This window comes from Mytilus edulis, chromosome 2 (assembly GCF_963676685.1).
Source record: "Mytilus edulis chromosome 2, xbMytEdul2.2, whole genome shotgun sequence".
Taxonomy (NCBI): domain Eukaryota; kingdom Metazoa; phylum Mollusca; class Bivalvia; order Mytilida; family Mytilidae; genus Mytilus; species Mytilus edulis.
The window spans coordinates 35153391-35173715 of record NC_092345.1 but is presented as its reverse complement, the minus strand read 5'-3'; the positions used below and the strand labels follow the sequence as shown (position 1 = coordinate 35173715).

The 20325-nt window shown below is 31.1% G+C and overlaps 1 protein-coding gene across 1 annotated transcript in view; it reads left to right on the top strand.

The window, feature by feature from the left end:
- Window positions 1-20325, top strand: part of LOC139510831 (uncharacterized) — a 125904-nt gene that overhangs the window by 7516 nt on the left and 98063 nt on the right. The window contains exons 4-19 of the mRNA XM_071297367.1: window positions 464-585; window positions 8177-8482; window positions 9700-9907; window positions 10210-10460; window positions 10589-10802; window positions 11593-11844; window positions 12228-12359; window positions 12849-13052; window positions 13325-13582; window positions 14361-14571; window positions 14789-14958; window positions 15553-15717; window positions 17200-17322; window positions 18171-18293; window positions 18612-18743; window positions 19717-19833. Coding sequence (XP_071153468.1) covers window positions 464-585; window positions 8177-8482; window positions 9700-9907; window positions 10210-10460; window positions 10589-10802; window positions 11593-11844; window positions 12228-12359; window positions 12849-13052; window positions 13325-13582; window positions 14361-14571; window positions 14789-14958; window positions 15553-15717; window positions 17200-17322; window positions 18171-18293; window positions 18612-18743; window positions 19717-19833 — 2988 coding nt within the window. The remainder of the gene's footprint in view (window positions 1-463; window positions 586-8176; window positions 8483-9699; window positions 9908-10209; window positions 10461-10588; window positions 10803-11592; window positions 11845-12227; window positions 12360-12848; window positions 13053-13324; window positions 13583-14360; window positions 14572-14788; window positions 14959-15552; window positions 15718-17199; window positions 17323-18170; window positions 18294-18611; window positions 18744-19716; window positions 19834-20325) is intronic.

Genomic DNA, 20325 nt, shown 5'->3' with positions numbered 1-20325 from the left:
AGATTTTCAACATAAATACATCTTAACTACGCATTGACTTATTGAGGGTAGGGGGTGGGGTGGTTACTTTAATTCAAAGTTTCATATGTTTAAAACATTGTGATTGGTCATTAGTAACATACACAATAGATTTTTGGCCAATTTTCATATCTAGTGTACGACCAAAAAATAATTAAAGATATATAAGGCTTATAATTTCACCACGGGTTAATTTTTCCAAAGTCATCAATTAATAAATCTTAAAAGTTATAAACTGCAATCTTTTAGCATCTATCATTATGGTTACATCTGAATCAAACAATTTACGTGAGAAGCAACAATTACAGACGGCAACACAACAACAAATATGCAAAACAAAAAGGCTTCAAAGAGGCTAATACTTATCGCCAGACATGCATCCGAACTCTTATATTGTCAATTATAGATCTGTGATATTAATAAAACATGTATATATATATTCCAGAATTTATGGCATTCGGAGAAACAACTGCTGATTCACGGCTTTACGGAGATGATGTGTCAACATATAACTTAGGATGTTTCACATCAATTCCTTTCTTGGGTGACAGTTATAGCTACTTGACTGTAAGTTTATACTCTTCTACACATTTCATGTCATTTGCAGTTCAGCAAACTCAAATTTGTTTTTCGTTCATGTATTTTTAAACCGTGTTTGTTCCTTTTTATTCACTAGTTGTTTCAATGTTCGCTTACCTTAGCTATGCGAGACCGTTGATTATTCAACCTAGGAGAGGATAGAAGGATGTCATCTGAAATTCCAAGAAAATCAAACGCTGAATTTAGAATTCATGAAAAAACAAAGCCATCTTTCGAAAAATTAATCACAAATTCCTAAATTCTAAGAAAAACACAATATAAGTGTAAATCCTAAATACCCGCAAAATTAAAGACCTAATCCGTACGTCACGAAAAAGGTCCTTCCACACCTCATCTATTGTAGTTTTGATCAGTTTCCATAATGGCAAAAAAAAAAATGAGTTGCATTTGATACATATTAAAATTACAAAAAACAATCATGTATTCGAGCAGTTACAAAATGTATTTGCCACAAGCCAACTGTAATTATGAAGTGAATGCTTCTTTATGGAACTTCATTGGGGTGTAAAAGCGTTGACCGAAGTACATTTTGTATGAAGCGCTAAAACATACAAACATAATATAATTATCTGTTCATATTTACAAGGATTTTATATAGTAAGAAGAATTGAAATCTTGTTGACTTTTACATAGACTGTCACTATATTATACAAATTATCCTTGATATTAATAAACATTGTACAATTTAAGGATGTTCGCTTGTCATGTTTTGGATTTCTTTCAGTTTTTCGGAATCCTCTGGTTTTATCAAAAAAATGCCTTAAAAAATGTTGCTCATTAATCCCCATTTTTCTTTTCATAAATATTTCACATATATAATTATAAGCCACCTGTAAAAGTCTTATAAAATCTTTGTTATTTTCTAATAGTTTTTGAAGACTTAAAGTTGTCAACGAAAAAGGTATGAAAAATCAAGAGATCCATTTTCCCGCCAAAAGTTAATGACTAATATCTCGAAAACAAACACATTGACCTATCTATTTGTTTTTGCTCTCAGTCTGTTTGTTCCTTTAATATCCCCTTTCAATAGATGATAATTTTATGAAATTTTTTTTCCTGAAAAAGAAAATAATGTAACAATAATATAAACCAATCTCTTCTGAGGAGGTGGTTCATCTGTACTTTTAAACACAAAGTTATTTATTACTGAATAACCATGATAAGTAAAGCATTCATTCTAGAATTGTACACGTCAATTACAAATTTAACCGTAATTTTAATTATATCGGTCTCACTGTCACTTACGAATTTAACAGTAGTTCTAAATTATATCAGTCACACAGGGACTTTCTATGCTAACGTTAGTATAGAAAGTCCCTGAGTCACACCACACGTATTAAATATCTAAATCTTGTTTCAATAGTCATATTTAAAAGAACTCTTTCATTAATTTTAGTAAGTACTGGCTCTTTATTTGTATTTAACTTTGTGCAGTTTAAAGTGAAATGTAATTCATCTTCTACTTCTTAATTAAATACACTAATGGGGCAAATTCTTTCTTATAAAGGAGATTTACTGTATGTCGACCTTTTTCAATTTTAAGAACACTATTATCAAATACTTTCCTATACTTTCGGTAGATAAAAAGTCCCTGCTATTACCAGAGACCTGTATCATGTCTCAGCTATTAGCACATACGAATTTTGTCCTACATATATTTTTTGTCAATGCTTAATTTAAGAGGCCAGCACAAGAACAAAGGAAATTTTTATTCGTTTCCCTTTACAAAACAATCTACAAACTGTTTGCATTCTTTTTATGTGCATAAGTCAAAAATGTACTGTTCTAATAATAATTTAATCAAGTTTATAAGAAAAAAACGGTAATAATCAATATGGGAAGAGTAACCTTTGGACGAATTTAAATATCACAATTATGTGTTGATTTCTCTCCCCAGACAACAAAATGCCCCTGTCGTTCGCTATTAGGGTTCATTGTTTTGACAGTCTGTCACTATCTTAGTACTATCTTAGTGCTAATGTAGGTTATCTTTTAGCATAAGCTTGTAATAGGATTGATGTTCAGATCATATTTTCTTTACAATGTACATTTGAAAAAAAAAACAAAGTACAAACTCTATAAACAGAAGATGTGGTATGATCGCCAACGAGACAGCCTTCATAGTCTGCATTTAATCATAAAACAAATTTGCAATTCGTTGAACATTTAAATTGGTGGTAAACATTGTACCCACAAAATCCACGAAAATTGGTATCCAATAAATTATAATGAATCAACAGTATAAAGGGTAGTCTGCCACATATATGGCATTGGCTGTTGACAGTGCTGTTTGTAGTTGTGTAGTTGTCATCCATAAATGTCACGAAGTTTACAAATACAGTACAGGGTATTCAGAGGATAGAAAAATACTGTGCCAGTCTGTACAGGTGGCTTTGATATTACATGTATATATCATGAATTTGCTTATGTTAGTCCAGTCGATTTGTGAAACAATTGCTCAGATTGTGGTAAAAGCATGAAATTTTGCAGAGGGTTAGTTGAGGTCGTAACTAACAATTATAGCTATGGACCCAATTCAGAAATTCAAAATGGCGGCTCTGGGTGGCCATTTTGAAATCATGTCTAAAAAATTAATAAAAATTATTAGAAAAAATATGAAAAATATATTACTTTACCAATTTTGATAAACTTTCATATATCTTATGACAAAGAATATTAACTGAGGACTATTGAAGTATTAGGTGGCCATCTTGAATGGTGGCCATTTTGGAAACGTAAATTTCGAATATATCATTATTCGCTATCCTTAATCGTTTTTTTGAATTAATATTAAGTTTTATACGCATTTACAACTAGTTTTGCTAATCATTTATTTATGACTGTTGCTATTCATATAGGATATATTCACCAAGTGCTCAAATAAGGCATGCATATGTTAACAAATAAATGTATTTAAAAAATACGCGTAAATTCTTTTAATTACAGTTTAGCATGTAGGGCTTAGATACTTTTTTACCACCAAAAAATGCGTATATATAATATAAGTTATGACCACTGTATGTTGAAAAGGAATAATACGTAGGTATTAAATTCACTGGAGCTGATAAAATAATAAATAGACTGAAAGATTTCCGTAACGCCAAGAGAGGACACATGAGGATTTACAATGCCAATGAAATACAAAAAGAGCAGACATAGACATTTGAGCTGGTAGTCAGTCATTTTTGTAAGCATACAACTGTTCCAAGTTAAGGAAGGTCATGTAATGGGAGAATCACAAGGCAAAAGGTACTTATCCTGTCCAAGCAAATCTTAAGATCAAAATATATTTTGTCAGGAAAAACGAAAAAAGTCTAAGATGAGTCAAGGATTGAAATTACCAGTAAAATAACCAGCCACGGTTGTGATGAATTAACAAGAACAATATGATTGCAGGTTTTTTTTTCTTTCATTGTGATGAGGTATCTGACTATCATCATGAAGCCTCGACAATTATGATCGACAATAGAGTATGTGACTGTAACTTAAACTACTAACCATTGTTCTTTTAGCCAGACTCAGTGCTGGAGATTAATATTTCAGGAGCAGATATCATGCTAAATGTTTGTTAAAACTGCACGACAAGGCAATTAGACAGAATTTGAGAAACAGAAAAAAAGTCAAAAATCTATTATCCATGGAATGAGGGTGGCCAAATTGATAGAAAACAGTGACGGCTCACACTCTGGAACAGATACTGTTTTAATATTTGAAATTGATGATATTGGCAAATTGTACAGTAAACGTTCTTAGTAAATATGAGTTGTCATTGAAGGAATGATTAATACAACACTTCTGAAAAATTGAATACTAGCTGCCTTAGATAATATGCAAGCACACATGAAAGGTTGCGTCTTTCTTCGGATTCTCAACGAATATGTTGGGGAAGTTCTGAAACAGGCCATGTCTTTTGGTCGTGATTATGAAGGCCTCTTCACAGTCAAAGTAACTAGAATAGTTTGAAGAGTTAAGCTTGTTACTATAAAAAGTTTTACAGGGACATTCAATGTTGGATTTCCAAATGAATCGGTTCCACAATCTTTGAGACATCTCACTCTCTATCTGAGGACCGATAAGATGCAGTTGTATCCTTTCAACGACGAGTTGCACAATTGAACTATTATAGCTGAGAAATGGTAAGTCTTGTCTGCCTCTCAACGATATTTCTGGACTGTGTCTCGATGTTTGGCCATCCTGAATCATTCTTACTAAGGAAACGTATGTCTGTTGAACTTATTCGTGTCAACAGCTGTTATTGAGTGTCCCTGTAAAGTTATTCTTAGTATGAAGCATATATATTTTGCATGCTATGGCTATGGTGATGCCTTCATTTTTACCCTTTTATTATGATTCTGTTTCAGAGCTTCACGATTACATTTGTTAAAAATCAAGAGCACTAATTTATCTTGCTTGTATGCTTATAGATATCCTATGGCAGCTACATTCCAATTTTGTTAACTGCGTTGTATCAGTTCTTCCTTCCATGATAACCCCAAGATGTTCCAGGCGTTTACTGTACAATTTAGCGTGATCTGCAAGCTTGGAGATTGGTACAACACCTCTTCCAGACCGTGTGACATCAATGTCTTTTATTATTTAGGAAAGCACTCCAAGGATAAAAGATTCCTGGATTTCTTTCTGTGTCTTTTATTCTGCCTATTTGCTATGTTGTCAAGTTTCATCAATCATCAAGCATGATACTAGTGATTTGACATCTCCAGCTCTTACTTTGGCTAAGAGAATATGTCTTGCAGTACAAATGCACAGTCATGCCCTATTTTTGTCGATTTGAAAAATGTCGATGTATCATGGAGATCTTCAGATACATCACCGCAGAAAAAAAAACATTTCAGTCATTGTTCTTTTTAATCCAGTTCCACTTTATAGTGTCTGGTTACTTATTGTTTCCTTTCAATTGGGAACTTATCTTCAACATCAGAAGTATGTTTTCCTTTTTGCTGATTAAATATTTTGAGGTCTGAAAATGTGTTTGACATGATTTGTGACATTTTGCCTTGTGATTCTGGAGTGCTTTTGCAGTTCCATAGCCCTCATTCAACTGTTTTGAATTGAGCGAAAAGAAAACCAATTCAAGACCCAACATCTTCGTATGCTTGCATCAAAAGAGTGATTGCCAGCTCAAATGTCTATGACTGTTCTGTTTGTATCTGCTTGGCATTGCAACCCTTACATGTCCTCTCTTGCCGTTTCACACATTCCATCCAGTCTAATTGCCCATTATGTTTTTCTGATATCTAGTTCCAGTGTTTTCGAAATCTACAATTTTGATCTTTTCCAAAGAAATACTTTCGGTCATAAATTATATAATATATACGTAATTTCTGTTTTAAAATTTACTTAGGCAAACGTGTAAGTAACAGAAATTTTGATACTGATATCTTAATTTTGTAAACATGTGCATGCCTTATCTGACCTCTTTGTGAATATCCAATATAAATTAGTAAAACAAGTATGAATGCAAACAGTGAATTAATAAGATTAACGAATAATGATATATTGGAAATTCATGTTTTCAAATGGCCATCATTCAAAATGGCTACCAAAAAATCAATATATATGAAGTCCTCAGATGACAGTCCATGTCATCTGTGATGAATATACCATATGACTATATAATAATTTCCTGCAGCAAGCGCTTAACTTATAATTCAAAGTGAACGCGGTTAATAAGGAAATGCAAATGTGTAAAGGCAGTATTAAGTTGTACTACTCTATGTTAATGTGGAGGACAATGCGATAGAATATGATAAACAGAGTGTGGTTTGAGCAGTTTATGTTTTTATAACATTACTTGTATGAAAAAAAAAATTATGTCTGCAATCAAGGTTTTTGAAAGTTATTTCAAATGAACAATATCAACAAAACGAGTTATCCAGTAATCAGTCAACTATTATAAACGACAGGTATACAAATATTTTTTTTTTATTTGTACGTATAAAATAAAATTCTCCTGTTATTCTATGTTGAACAAGCGGTTGCACGAATATTGCTTTCAGAGTAATATTTCATTTTATGATCCTCTTCGTGTCCGCGTTTTAATGCTTTTGTACCCGCTACAAAACAGAAGAATAACTCAGGGAGGGGGATAGGCTCGCATTTTGTCCTGTTTATATAGCTCGAACAAATACATTTGTATATCTTCCACAATGCATGTTTTTTATTATATCGAATAATGACTACATATTTTGGCTTAAACAAAAAAAGATTTTCAAAATGGCCGCCATTCAATATGGGTAATATTTCAAAAACTTTTGTTCTAAAAGACAATTAGATTCATCACTGTTATTCTATTAACCAGATTTCATGTCAATATCTTCTCTAATATCATTTTCATATTTTTTATTATTAAACTATTGAGATCAAACGGTCGCCATTTTAAAATGACCGCCACTTCCGCCAATTTCGACTTTCAGATTGGGTCCATAGCTTAAAATGTTCTCCATGACATATACTACTACTATGCCAAATTTCATGCTTTAACCTCAATCTGAGCAATTTTGTCAAAAATCTGCACAAATCGACTGGACTATGTGTAAATCTTTTTAAAATACTATGGGGAAATAAGAAATGAATTAGTTTAGCTATGATATAGTTAATACCTTTGTCTTCATGCTTAACAATATGTCCTACTCTTTCTATAAGCCAACAGAATCTAACTAAAATTTTCCAAAAAATTAGCTTCAGGCTTGTGGACTCGAAAGTTTATTGCATAGCCAGAAATTAGTAGTGGTTTTGCTAATTAATATTCATAATATGTAAATGAGAATTGTACCACGTGATAGTACTTTGAACTGGACTAGCTTGTGATAGGCTTGATATCATTAAAATCTTTAAAACACGGATATTATAAGTTGCCCGTCAGAGAGTCCTTATTTACAATCACTTTGATATTTCCGTAAAGTTGTCAGGCGGTCAAAATCAAAACAATGAACGCGAATTTAGTGAATTTTTCGTGCTTTCGTGAGTTTATTCTTCTTGAAATAGTGACATTTTAATTTTACGTGGGAACCTAAAGTTCAATGACTACACATACAAGGTTTGGACTTGCTTATTCTTTGGAATTTCAAGTTTCATATTTCACCCCGGCAACCTGTTTTTGTAATGACCTTGTAAGCCAATTTTCAACACGAAGTTTGCAAATTTGACGTTTCAGCCATTTTAGCCTGTATTTTACACTGCAATGTTAAAAGCCTCTCGCTTCGATTTTTAAAATAGCTCAGGAACCTGTATTTTTGCAACAACAGTCATTATGTTTCGTTTAAATGGTGTATATTGTTGTGTATATTCATTTTCTGCCCCGGCAACCTGTCTATCACTTAAATTAAAATTAAAACAGACATTTTTTCAAAATTCCCTATCATTTTAATGTAATTTCCGTGACCCGTATCCGATTTCTTTAGTATAATATTCAAATAAGCAAAGTGGTGTTGATTTCTGGATATGGTGAATGCTGAATCACTGTGAATACCTACATGTATTGCTCTCATGTCGTAACACAATCTGTATATTCATTTTAACTTTTACTTTTCATTCACAGTTTTCTTCAAATGGTCTAGCATGCATGGGATGCAGATATACTTCCTATGTTCCAAGAGAATTGAACTTGTTTACAGATAGAGATATAATAGCTGCATTATGGACAGATTTGGTTGTATCTAGTTCAACGGAGAAGATGTTTTATCATCTCTATAGTGATGATGATGAAAATGGAGATAGAACACTGATTGATTCAGTGTTGAATAAAGTTTCTTCTAACGTCAATTATTACGCTCGAACAAGTGACTTTTCAGCATCTTGTGTGTATATTGCTACATGGGAAAATGCAAGGCTATATGGTGATTTTGTAAGTACATGTAGTAAGATTTGGCCAAATAAAAAATGATGTATGTTTCCTATTACCCTTTTTTCAAGCTGAAAAATAGCCTACTCTAAAGTTTCATTTTTTAATAAGCACTGTTAAAGTCAGAATGTCCCTCCCATAGACTCAATGTTAAAAAAAGGTAAAATAAAAAAAATAAATCCCTACCTACCTACCTTATTTTTTTCAAAGATGTAATCATGGTAATAGGAAATTTACACACATATATTTTTTTTGGCCTTTTATATATAATTGACTTTTAAGGAGATTGATAAAATGATTTATGAACCACACAGACATGATATTCATTGAGGCCAATAACCAAGGATGAATATCATATACATCTCTTTGGTTCATATATCATTATACATTATTAATTGATAATGCTGATATTAAAAGTATTATATTTTGTTTACCCATCTTCAATTTTCTAGTATGTATTCAAGATATTTAATTGCTCCTTGCTTTTCACAATCCAATGCAATCTTTATCTGCTTTTGCAGTTCCTAATTTTGATACCAGAAAGTTCATTAAAATTCCCATAAATATTAGCACTGAAAAATAAAGAAATAGAAAAAGGTTAATTTGAATGAAGACATAAACCTACCTTATATACATGATAGACTTTGCCTGGAACAACTATTTAGGTTCATGTTAGGCATTGCTATTCCAAGGGGCTAGCATTGGGGTCTTAGCGTGACGCGAGATTGTCGATTTTTGTAAGCATGACACGTGAAAGTTAAATTATTTTGCTGTGAAAACGGGAAATGAAGTCTAGCGGGACACGTGAATAAAAAAAAAAATGAGAAATGCTGACGTACATAGTGTAAGCGGGATACGGGAATCTGACCAAACAGTAAGCGGGATCCTGGATCAAGACCCCCCAATGAGACCCCCTTCCAAATCTTATATTACCATGATAACCCTCTCATGATTTTTCTCATGGTGTCAATATGATGTTTCATAAAGCAATATGCTTTAAACCATTTAAGAAGAAAAGAGATTTTTAGTCATATTATTACATTAAGTACTAGGTCCTGTTGAAAATTATGGAAATTGTCTTATACCAAGTTAAAGTGATAATTGATACTTTTGTGCATGGACACCCTCAGAATGCTTCTAACAACTATTGTCAGTCAGGGGAAATACTTGTTTAAGTGAAGTTTCACATACATTAAATTATTCTCTTTTTCTCTTTTCAGAAAACTGTAACATTTCAATTTATTTTGGCAACAAATGGTGAAAAGACCTATGCTTACTCCTTGTTTAAGGATGTCACTATCTTGTCTCCACCTGGTGGCAGACAATGTGCTATAGGATATTCTGGATTAGGTGGACACAAATCAAGTATATACTCCTTCACAGAAAGTGCCTTTGGCATTAGTAGATTTAGAGGAAACACATTTGATGGTGGGTATATAGTGACATTTTTAAATATTAATTAATGTAATGCCATTACAACAGAAAAACTGTCACATTCAACACTTCTATTTAAAAAGACACAAATAATTTATATTGAATAATTATGCATACCTTTATTAAAGATAATTCTGGATTATCTGAACAAAGTCATCTGTTCCAAAGAGTAATTTTTTTTTAATTGTGTTGTGTACATTAATTAGCTACAATGTATAGGGCAATTAACTTTTTTTCAACTGTAAAATGATTCATTGATTGTTTACTTGAATCATGTATTTAAAATTCTATTGTAGGTGCAAATGGTGTATATTTTATGTCACTTAACTTAAACGGTCCAGTACCACAGAATCCAGCTTCTCAGTGTGTGAGATGGTATCGTAAGAATGTTAATTCAGTTCAATGGAGCTTGAGAAATAGGAGATGGTGGTTAGCTAATGTTTGTCCTTGCAATCAGAGAATGATGGTTTTTGATGGAAGATTTTATTTCTTTTCATATCAAAATAATGCGGTGTGCTTTGCCAACTACAGATTTGGTATCAGTCGTGTAAGTACACACTTATATCTGCTTTAATGTGCATAAGTGAATCCATTATATAACATTTATAAGCACTCAAACATACCAAACAAAAGTGATAATTTATAAAGAACAAACTTTGTTTAACTTTTTTTTAGATTTGTTGCTATCACCAGTTCTATGGGTTCCTGCTTAGGAATAGTCCAGATGCTGGTACTATGGTTACAGGGAATCCTTTTACTGATATTGTTACATACCAACAAGATAATGTCATCCCTAAAGAAAATTGTTGTGAAAAATCAAATAATTGTCATCTATACTACAGAGTAAGACCAGTGGGATTTTGTTACAGGCGGTCACCATTTGGTATATGTAAGTACATGTATTCTGCTGATTTATATGTCTAGATGAGTGTACCATATTATAAACCAACTTATTTTCTTGACCTTCCTTAGAAGAAAAACAATGCCAATATAAATCATCATGTATATATTAACGTTGATATGTCTATTCAACTAAATCAAGAAAATTTGAAATCAACAACTTTAATCACCACAAAGTGAACTTGCATCTAGGGGAGATTTTCTTGCGCCATTTTGATTGCCTCTTTGTGTCTTTGAGATGAAGAACAGCAATAAAAGCACTGTTCTTTTGCTTTGTGTGTGTTTATTGCTGTACATGTACTGATTATGTGTCATGAATGGATATCCCGTATCCTTTGTTTTTCTCTTAGAAGGAACAAAACGCAAATTAAATTATCCGCAAAAATATGTTGGTTTACAGTTACAAATGTATACTCTGTTTTGCTTCAAAGAATTGCTTCTTTAAATGTTTGCTTTTTCATATTGATTTCTCATATACAATTTTATAAGTACCACTATTTAAAACTTGAAAAAATTATGAGCGATGGTTTATCAAGCTCAATGATCAAACACTTTGTCCTGAGAATAAGTAGCTGAAGTTGTCGATCAGCAATCACTGTATGAAATAAGATATGCTTATTATACATTATGGAGTCTAACATAATGTAAAATAATTTGCATAGAGAACTTCGTGTTGAATATATGCATGCATGTATTGGTTCTATAATTTCCTTCACGTTATGATTGAAAATAACTCGTTTCATATGACTTCAATTAATAGATTTTGTTTATATTTTCAGTCTTTACCTTTGGAGATCCTCATGTTGACACATTGGATGGATTTCAATACACATTTAATGGCTGGGGTGAATACACAATGATGAAAATTAAAAATGAAAATGTAACCTTTGAAGTTCAAGCTAGAACAGACTTAGCTACTTCAAAGAATGGAACTGACCTAAAGAAAATAAATGCAACTATATTTAGTGGTTTTGCTGCAAAAGAAGATGTAAATGCAACTATGCAAGTAGAACTAGCCAGTGATTTGGAAAGTAAGTTATAAACCCTGGTTAAGTTTAAAAACAACAAAATGAAATTATTGTTTTTGTTTTGTTTTAGTAACCTGAACTATTTAAAAATTGTTACCATAATTTCTCTTAAAAGTATTATTGAAATTTTGAAAGAAGCACAGTTTTATATGTGTCAAAAGTAAAAGAGTTTTTTTTATCATTTTGAAGTAATTATGTAAATTGGATGTTGCATTCTATATAGAAATAAAAGATAATTCCAGAATGCCCTAGCTAATCAATATTAAGGAATAATATGATACTTCTTAGAAATTTAATTGTATATGAAATATTATAATGTTCTATAATTCAGATTTATGTTGTTATGGCTTGTCTTTTATAATATTTGAAAACTTTCTTTATTACAGCAATGGTAGTTTATGGTAACGGAAATGACTACACAACACGGTTTAATACTGAAGATAACTTTGCTGTTTTTCTAACTGGGATTGTGTTGAGACGTCAAAATCATTCACTTGCTGTTGCCTTCTCCGAGTCAGGTGATTCTAACAACATTTTAAATCTATATATATACATATCTTGTTAATCTAAATTTCATAGCAATGGACGTTTTCAGGTATCATACCAATATTGCATTTGGAAAAAAGGCCCATTAGATTAAGTTGACTTTACTGTGTTTAGTTTACTCAAGATATTTGGTTTTCACAGCTCAGATCATTGTCGAATAATTATCATCCTTGTTAAGGCAGAGAACTTGTACAATTCATGCATGATAATGTAAGACAGTGTTACATATGTTTACTTCGGATATCTGTAGTTTTACATATATCTCTTGGAAAGAATAATTTAATGAAATAAAGAGGTAAATATCTTTGACACATGGTTTATAAACCTAGGTTGAATCTACCAAATTGTCTACGGTCAATAACATTTTTGACAAATATTTTTACATACATAAAATGGTGAAAAAACATTAAATTTGATTTATATTTCTTTATTTTTATGTATATAATCCTTTACATTTGCAGGGATTCAGTTAAACTTTCAGGTAAAAACTCGGCAGTTGACTTTGTCAGCATCAGTTCCTGAGGATTTTAAAGGCCAAGTTCAAGGTCTTATGGGAAACTTTGATGGCGACAAAACCAATGAATTCATATTACCAAATGGAAATGTACTTCCACCTAGTGATGTTGATTCTGAAAGAAAAATCTATAACAATTTTGGTCAGCTGTGTAAGTAATAAAATCTCAGGTTTAGTGATGTTTGTTTAAAAAAAAAAATATGACATAAAAAACAATTCTTTAATTAAAAATGTAAGTAATTTGTTTTTCTTTTGAGACTTTTTTAAAATCTTTTCTTTTGAAATTTCTTTACTTTTAACATGATAAGAGTTTTAAGTGCATTATACTTTACAATTCAATGGTTCAACTACATAATTTTTAGCACCCTTTAACAAATACTAGGGATCGGTTTTAATTATAATATTACAATATTTGTGTTATAGGGGAGACAACTGCAGCCAATACAATATTTGATTATACTGATGGGAAATCCTGGGTTGATTACAGTCACCAAGATTTTGTTCCATTGTTTATTGATGAATTTGATAATAGCACCCTCCAGTCAGCTTATAGCGTCTGTGGTGGCAGTACTGACCAATACAAAGCTTGTATCTTTGATTACTTAGCAACTGGTGATCAGTCATTTGCTGATGATACTCAATCAACAAATGTGGAAGCTGAGTCTGAAACTGCACAATTACGTAAGTTTTGTTTTTATTTCTATACTTAAAAGACAGTATTTCAAATTTTGAAGGTGTAAGCTTTCAATGTAAAATTGTTGAATGTCTTATTTTTTTTGGAGTTGAAGGACAGCAATAAGAACCCTATTCATGAGAATTGAGTTAAGTGATTTGTTTAATATTCAAAAACATTAAATCCCCTCTTTCTACAATTATTGACAGTGACCGAATCTGGTTATTCAGATACTTTTGAATAAATCAAATTAGCACAGTTTAAGTCTTCTAATATTAGAATATGATATCCTTAAGTGGAAAGATATTTTCAGAGTTTTGATCAATTTAAGTCTTTCAAGTTACATTTAACCTTTTCTTGCTATTTTTTTCTGTAACTGTAACATCCTTGAATATCAAATACTCAACTTTTGAGTTCCTGTTGATGATGCATGTCTTCATTTTGGTCACATGGTGATAAAATTCACATAACAGATTCAACTAACTAGTACTGTATCCTGGAACTGTCGTTTTATGATTGGTTGATTATATGGTGCCTAACGTCCAATGTCATATAATATTATGAGTTTTAGAAACAATGATGGGTTTTGTTTTAACAATCTAGACTACTCACAAGGGTCTTGTCCTGTCTGTAATTCAATAACCAGCTCCTTTGAAAACATTGGGGTTAGTATTCCTCAATCTTTGTTTTCTGTATAGTTATGTATAGACTGTTTGTCTTGATTTAAGTGATCTCTTTTCTTTTGATGAAATTGTTATATAATTCAATAAATTCCTTATCTTCCAGAAAATGAGGCACCAGAAATAGAGGGAGAAGAATCAATCAAAGTAGTAGTAAATCAACCTATAAGTTTCAACTTCCAAGGTCAGGATGATAAACCAGGTTTCAGATACAGTATAATAGATCAGCCAGGTCAAGGCTTTTTCGCAGCTAATGATTCAACAGGAAATTTGACATTAACATGGACACCTGCAAATCTAGATACAGAAAAAATCAGGTAACTTTTGCATAGGTATTTTGTTTTTAAAAAATTCTAGGGTTGAGGAGTGAAACAATGAGAATGTTCTGCGTTTGATATAGCATGTAGTTATTCATTAAATATTTTCTATTTTATTTTGTAATGATATTATGTAAATTGAGGAATATTAATTTTCTTTCAGACTTTGATTAAATTGTGTATATAAATGTGTAATTATTTTACATAAACTCCACAGGGTAACTACTGTGGACAGTGATGGTGTAACAGCAGACGCTATAGAGGTGATCATTATGGCGTGTAGTGGATGCACAGGTGACCACGGAACATGTGACTATGACAATCTAAGAAATGAATCCAATCCAACCTACGTCATTGCCTCATGTAACTGTACAACTGGTTGGTCTGGTAAGGACATATTTTTTTATTAAAAATATAGTAGTGGTTTAATTTAAGATTGCATCTGCCAGATAATCAAATCTGGAATTCAGCTATGGGAAGTTTACAATGTTCTGTTATATAGAATTTGAAAGTATTGGAATCTAAATCAAAACAGGTTCCAGAAAAAAAAACATTTTGCAATTATATTTTTATTTTCCTATAATCTTGCAGTTACATCAGGTGTTGTATCAACTCAGTCAAATGTGCGATGTTTAAAACTGTTAAATTTAACACTTGTGAAATTATCAGCCTAAAATCACATAGAAAGGACACCAGTTTGGGAACCTTTCTTCCTCAAAAAAATATTTTTTAGTTTTATTTGTCCAATATTGCATCATTTTTTCCTGAAAATTTTTCATATATAAAACTGTTAGAAAACCAGCATGAAAAGCAGCTGAGTGACTGACCACTGTGTAAGTGTGAACCTGAGGTTGAGAGAGAAAAACATTTGTATCTTTTTGCTTTGTATGAAATACCAGTAAGATTGACAAGTCATATGTAGATGGAGGACATAAATGTATACAATAAATAAATACAAACCTTTATTTCTTCCCTTTTCAGGTGATGACTGTGAAATTGATACAGATGCTTGTGCTGATAATCCATGTGCTTTAGGACGTACCTGTTTAGATTTATTACCAGCTGATGAAATATCACTTGGTCGTGGTTACAACTGTTCTAATTGTCCACTAGGCTATGTTATTACAGATGATGAAAAATGTGAAGGTAAACAAAGAGATCGATTGATTAAGAATTATTCCAATTGAGGGCATGAATAAGAAACCCTTTTTTACAGTGTGATTTTAAATAGTAAAGGTTAAGCCTGAATATTTTAATATTTACGAATTGAATGCTTCTTTTTGTAAATTCATTGGGGTGTAAAAAGTATATTTTGTATGAAGCTTGAAACGCTGCATTCTTAAAATGTGTGCACGTTCAACGCTTTGATAACCCTATGAAATTACTAAAAGAATCATTCAATACTTATAATTACATTTTTTCGCTATGATCATGAAAACACAATTACTATCAAGTTTTTTTTTATTTACCTGTGCACTTTATTGTAGAAGCATGTGTCAACATGAATGTTACAATTCATTTTGAAATGAAGTTGATTAAGGAATAAAGCGAGATAGCAGTTAGCCAATCAGAATTACATTTAAGACAGACAGCTAGATACCATAAACATACTATGTATACACATGCCAGAGTCTGAGCTTGATTTGCCATATGATATAAAAACTAAACTGACGAAAAAAGATCATTTATTCAAAATCATAAAATGCAAAAAATACATTTTGCAAATAAAACATTTGACATAAAAGTTCATATTTAATATGAAATAATAATACATAATTTATACGAAATTACATCAACCAATATCATGTCAATTGAATAAATGACAAAGAATAGCAAAGGTGGGGAGAAAAATCTGCCCTATAAATAAACATATATACAGATCTACTTCAAAAGATAACATTAAGGGCGGTATGTGGGTGGGAATTTTGAACAAATTGTTTGATACGAATCACAAGTTAACACATCAAATGCTGATGATAAAAGGAAGTGACCACAATACACTTTCACGTGAACTCGTATTGACCCGTAAGATCATTGACCAATAAGAAAGATGATATCCAATCATGCATTGGTCATAAGTGAAATTTCTGTGCACGTGAAAACATGTTATCTAATTTCAACAATTTATCGTTTAATTAAGTAGTACACTCTGACCCTTTGACCAGACTAGAGACATCATACATTTACAGTATTAATAGCTCACTCTTTTATTTAAGTCGGTTAGTAATAACCAATTAAAACAGAATTATCTTCTCTGCTGTCTTAAATTATTTTATTCCGCTTAATTTTCAATTAGCAAATAAAATTGGTTATCATAAAGAAACGTGCATCTAATGTAGTTATTAACCCTTGACACACACACACACTCTTATTGAATGAATTTGGTTCATTGATGTTTCAAATGAATTTTCCAATCATTCTTATAATTAATGAATACATGATTTCTTTTTCTTATATTACATCACCGATCCACAATGTTGTTTCTTCCTGTAATGATTTTCATTACTCTAGGTATTTTCTTACTTTTTTCTCATAACTCTTATAATATTTTGCGTCAATTAAAAAATAATGCCAACTTTGAAAGTGATGGAGTAGAAATTGCCATTAAAATGACTGTTTTATTTTCAGATATAAATGAATGTTTAGATGGAACTGATAACTGTCCAGCAAACAGTAATTGTACAAACACAGATGGAAGCTTTACATGCAACTGTCTTGCAGGGTTCCGAAAAGTGGGTTCTCTATGTCAAGGTTTGTACTAACATAACATAAGTTTATTTTAGGCTCAATCAAAGTAAATGATGTTTTGGTCCCTTAATAGCTTGCTGTTTGGTGTGAGCCATGGCTCCGTGTTGAAGGCCGTACCTTGACCTATAATGGTTTACTTTTATAAATTGTTATTTAGATGGAGAGTTGTCTCATTGGCACATCTTCCTATATCTATTAAATCATTTTTATGTAAAAGATTAAAAATAACCTCTGCGACTTTCCAAGCAGATGTTTCAGTCTGTAGTTCATTCAAAATTGTGCATTAAGGTGGTACCTAACACTACAGGGAGATAACTCTGTAAAGTCAGCTTAACGTTTTAATTACGTTGTGTTGTAAAAAGAATATTAAGCTTCTCAGTGATCAAAATTGGTCTTTGTCAAACTGCTATATAACCAGTGTAATTTTTCAGACAAAACAGTTGGTTCAAAATTTTTGTTAAAGGGTTAAAGTAAATACTTTGACAAAATTTTATGAAAATTAAATGAGCCAAATTAATTTTAGTGAAAGTGTTGGGTACCACCTTAAGCTCCTATCTACGGAAACTTGATTTTGGCAATTTTTCTTCTTTAAAAATGGAAAGTAAAAAATATAAACAAACTTTATATAGTCCTATTTCAATCATCTATGAAAAAAAAGTATTATGTTATCACATTGACACCATTTGTCTAGACATAATTATAAATGATAGAATTTCAATGAAACATGATATCTTATTTGAATGTTGAGCAATATAGAATGGAGAACAGTTATAATAAAATTTAAAAATCAACTTGCACAATCAAGTTTTAACCTGTAATAGATTCAGATCACTTTAATTATATTTTCACAGATATTGACGAATGTACTGAAAGGACAAGTGGTTGTGATCAAAATTGTGCTAATAGCGATGGAAGCTTTACATGTAGTTGTGTGTATGGATTTGAGCTGATAGCTGATGGTAAATGTAATCAAAGTAAGTGTAATTTAGAACCTAAGTCACAACTTTAACCATATAAAGTAGGAAGGTGTATTGAATGTAGGTAATTGTGTTATTTCAGTTTCTCATTTTATAATAAACTATAGTTAATGAATAAGAATTGTAAGTAGCTTAATTCAGCAGGTGATTTTTCAGAAAGTCTTAAATATATACATTTTAAGATAATAGGATAAACTTATTGCATCCAATATTTTTTTTATTAATGATGTCAGTATGATTCAGTGAATCATTATCCTGCTTTTCCATGTCTAATTTTGAAATTTTTGATTGTTTAATTTTCTATCTACATTTCAGCAATATTTGATGTCTGTACACTGCAGAATTTAACCTGTGGTTATGGTTGTGATAATATTACAAATCCAGGGACGTGGGGTTGCATATGTCGTGAAGGATATCAACTTGATATTGCTAGTGGCAATTGTTCTAGTAAGTGTCATTTATATAAAAATAGGTTGTGGTATGATTGCCAATGCTAGCAACTATAGGTCACTATACAGACTTCACCAATTAACAAAATTCATAATGTTTAATAAGCTATAAACTACCACAGCATGACAAAGGGGAAAAATAAGGACCTTACTTATGCAAAAATAATAAACAAATAACAATTATGACAGACAGCAATTAAAAACAACCACATGCACTCCAAATTAGAGACTCCTTTACTTGTTTAGAACACTAAAAAAGTTTGATTTGCAAAAGCCCACAATCAGAAAAGCAGGATAAAATTTCTGCATTTTTATTGTAAAACAAAAATATGTAAGTACTGGAATTGATATTGATATGTTTCACATACCTTATTCGGAAAGAACAACATACGCTGGCATATATATATGTATATATATTGTTAAATATCATTGCTCCTAGTGTAATATACTTTTACATGATATAAAAATTCCTGTCATAAGACAATACTCTAAAATGAAATTTTCACACAGTAATATGCAACTTATGTGAATAAATACATGTAGCAATCTTTCTGTATTTTTATTGTAAAACGTAAAACAAAAATATGTAAGTACCCGAATTGATATTGATATGTTTCACAAATTTTATTCAGAAAGTAAAACAAATGCTGGCATGAATATTTATTGCTTAATCATTCCACCTAGTGTAATATACTTTAACATGAAATTAAAATTCCTGTTATAAAGCAATACTCTAAAAAAAAATTTTCATCCAGTAATATGCAGTATGCCCTTATAGCTTGCTGTTTAGTGTGAGCCAAGGCTCTGTGTTGAACGCCATATTTTGACCGAAAATAGTTTACTTTTACAAATTGTGACTTCGAGGTAAAGTTGTCTCATTGGCACTCATACCACATCTTCTTATATCTAAGTATAAGTGAATTAATAAATGTGATAATCTTGCTGCAACAATAATTTTGTTTACATTTCAGATATAAATGAATGTGATGCTAATGTATGTACACAGAACTGTGAGGATACTGTTGGTAGTTATAACTGTTCCTGTTATACGGGATTCAAATTAAATGCTGATAAAACATCTTGTTCAGGTAAAAAATATTAAAGAGTTCAATGCATGTAATTTAATTGTCATGATGCACATATTATATGACTATATCTCTCTTTTGAATAAATATCATTTTGATAATGATATACTATCCTTCATAATGCCTTCAAAGAACTTCGAAGACAAGAAAAGTGAAGAAAAAAATCAATATAGATCACTTTCAAGATCTGTCAACAATTTTTATTCTTAATAAGTTGCCCATCACATAATTAAATAAATTAGTTAGTTTAAAAGAAACATTTTTTTTTATTTTAAACTGTTAAAATATCAATAATTGTATAGAGATATAGACTTGGTAATGTTTATGATAATTTTTATGTTTTTTCTTGTACAAAAAGATGGGTAATGATTGATATTTCATACCATAGTTTGATTTTTGGGGAATTTGGTTAAGTACTGAAAATTAACAATTTATCAGCAATTTAAATCAAAATGAAAAAAAAACAAAAAAACAAACTGATACTTTTGGCAGCCT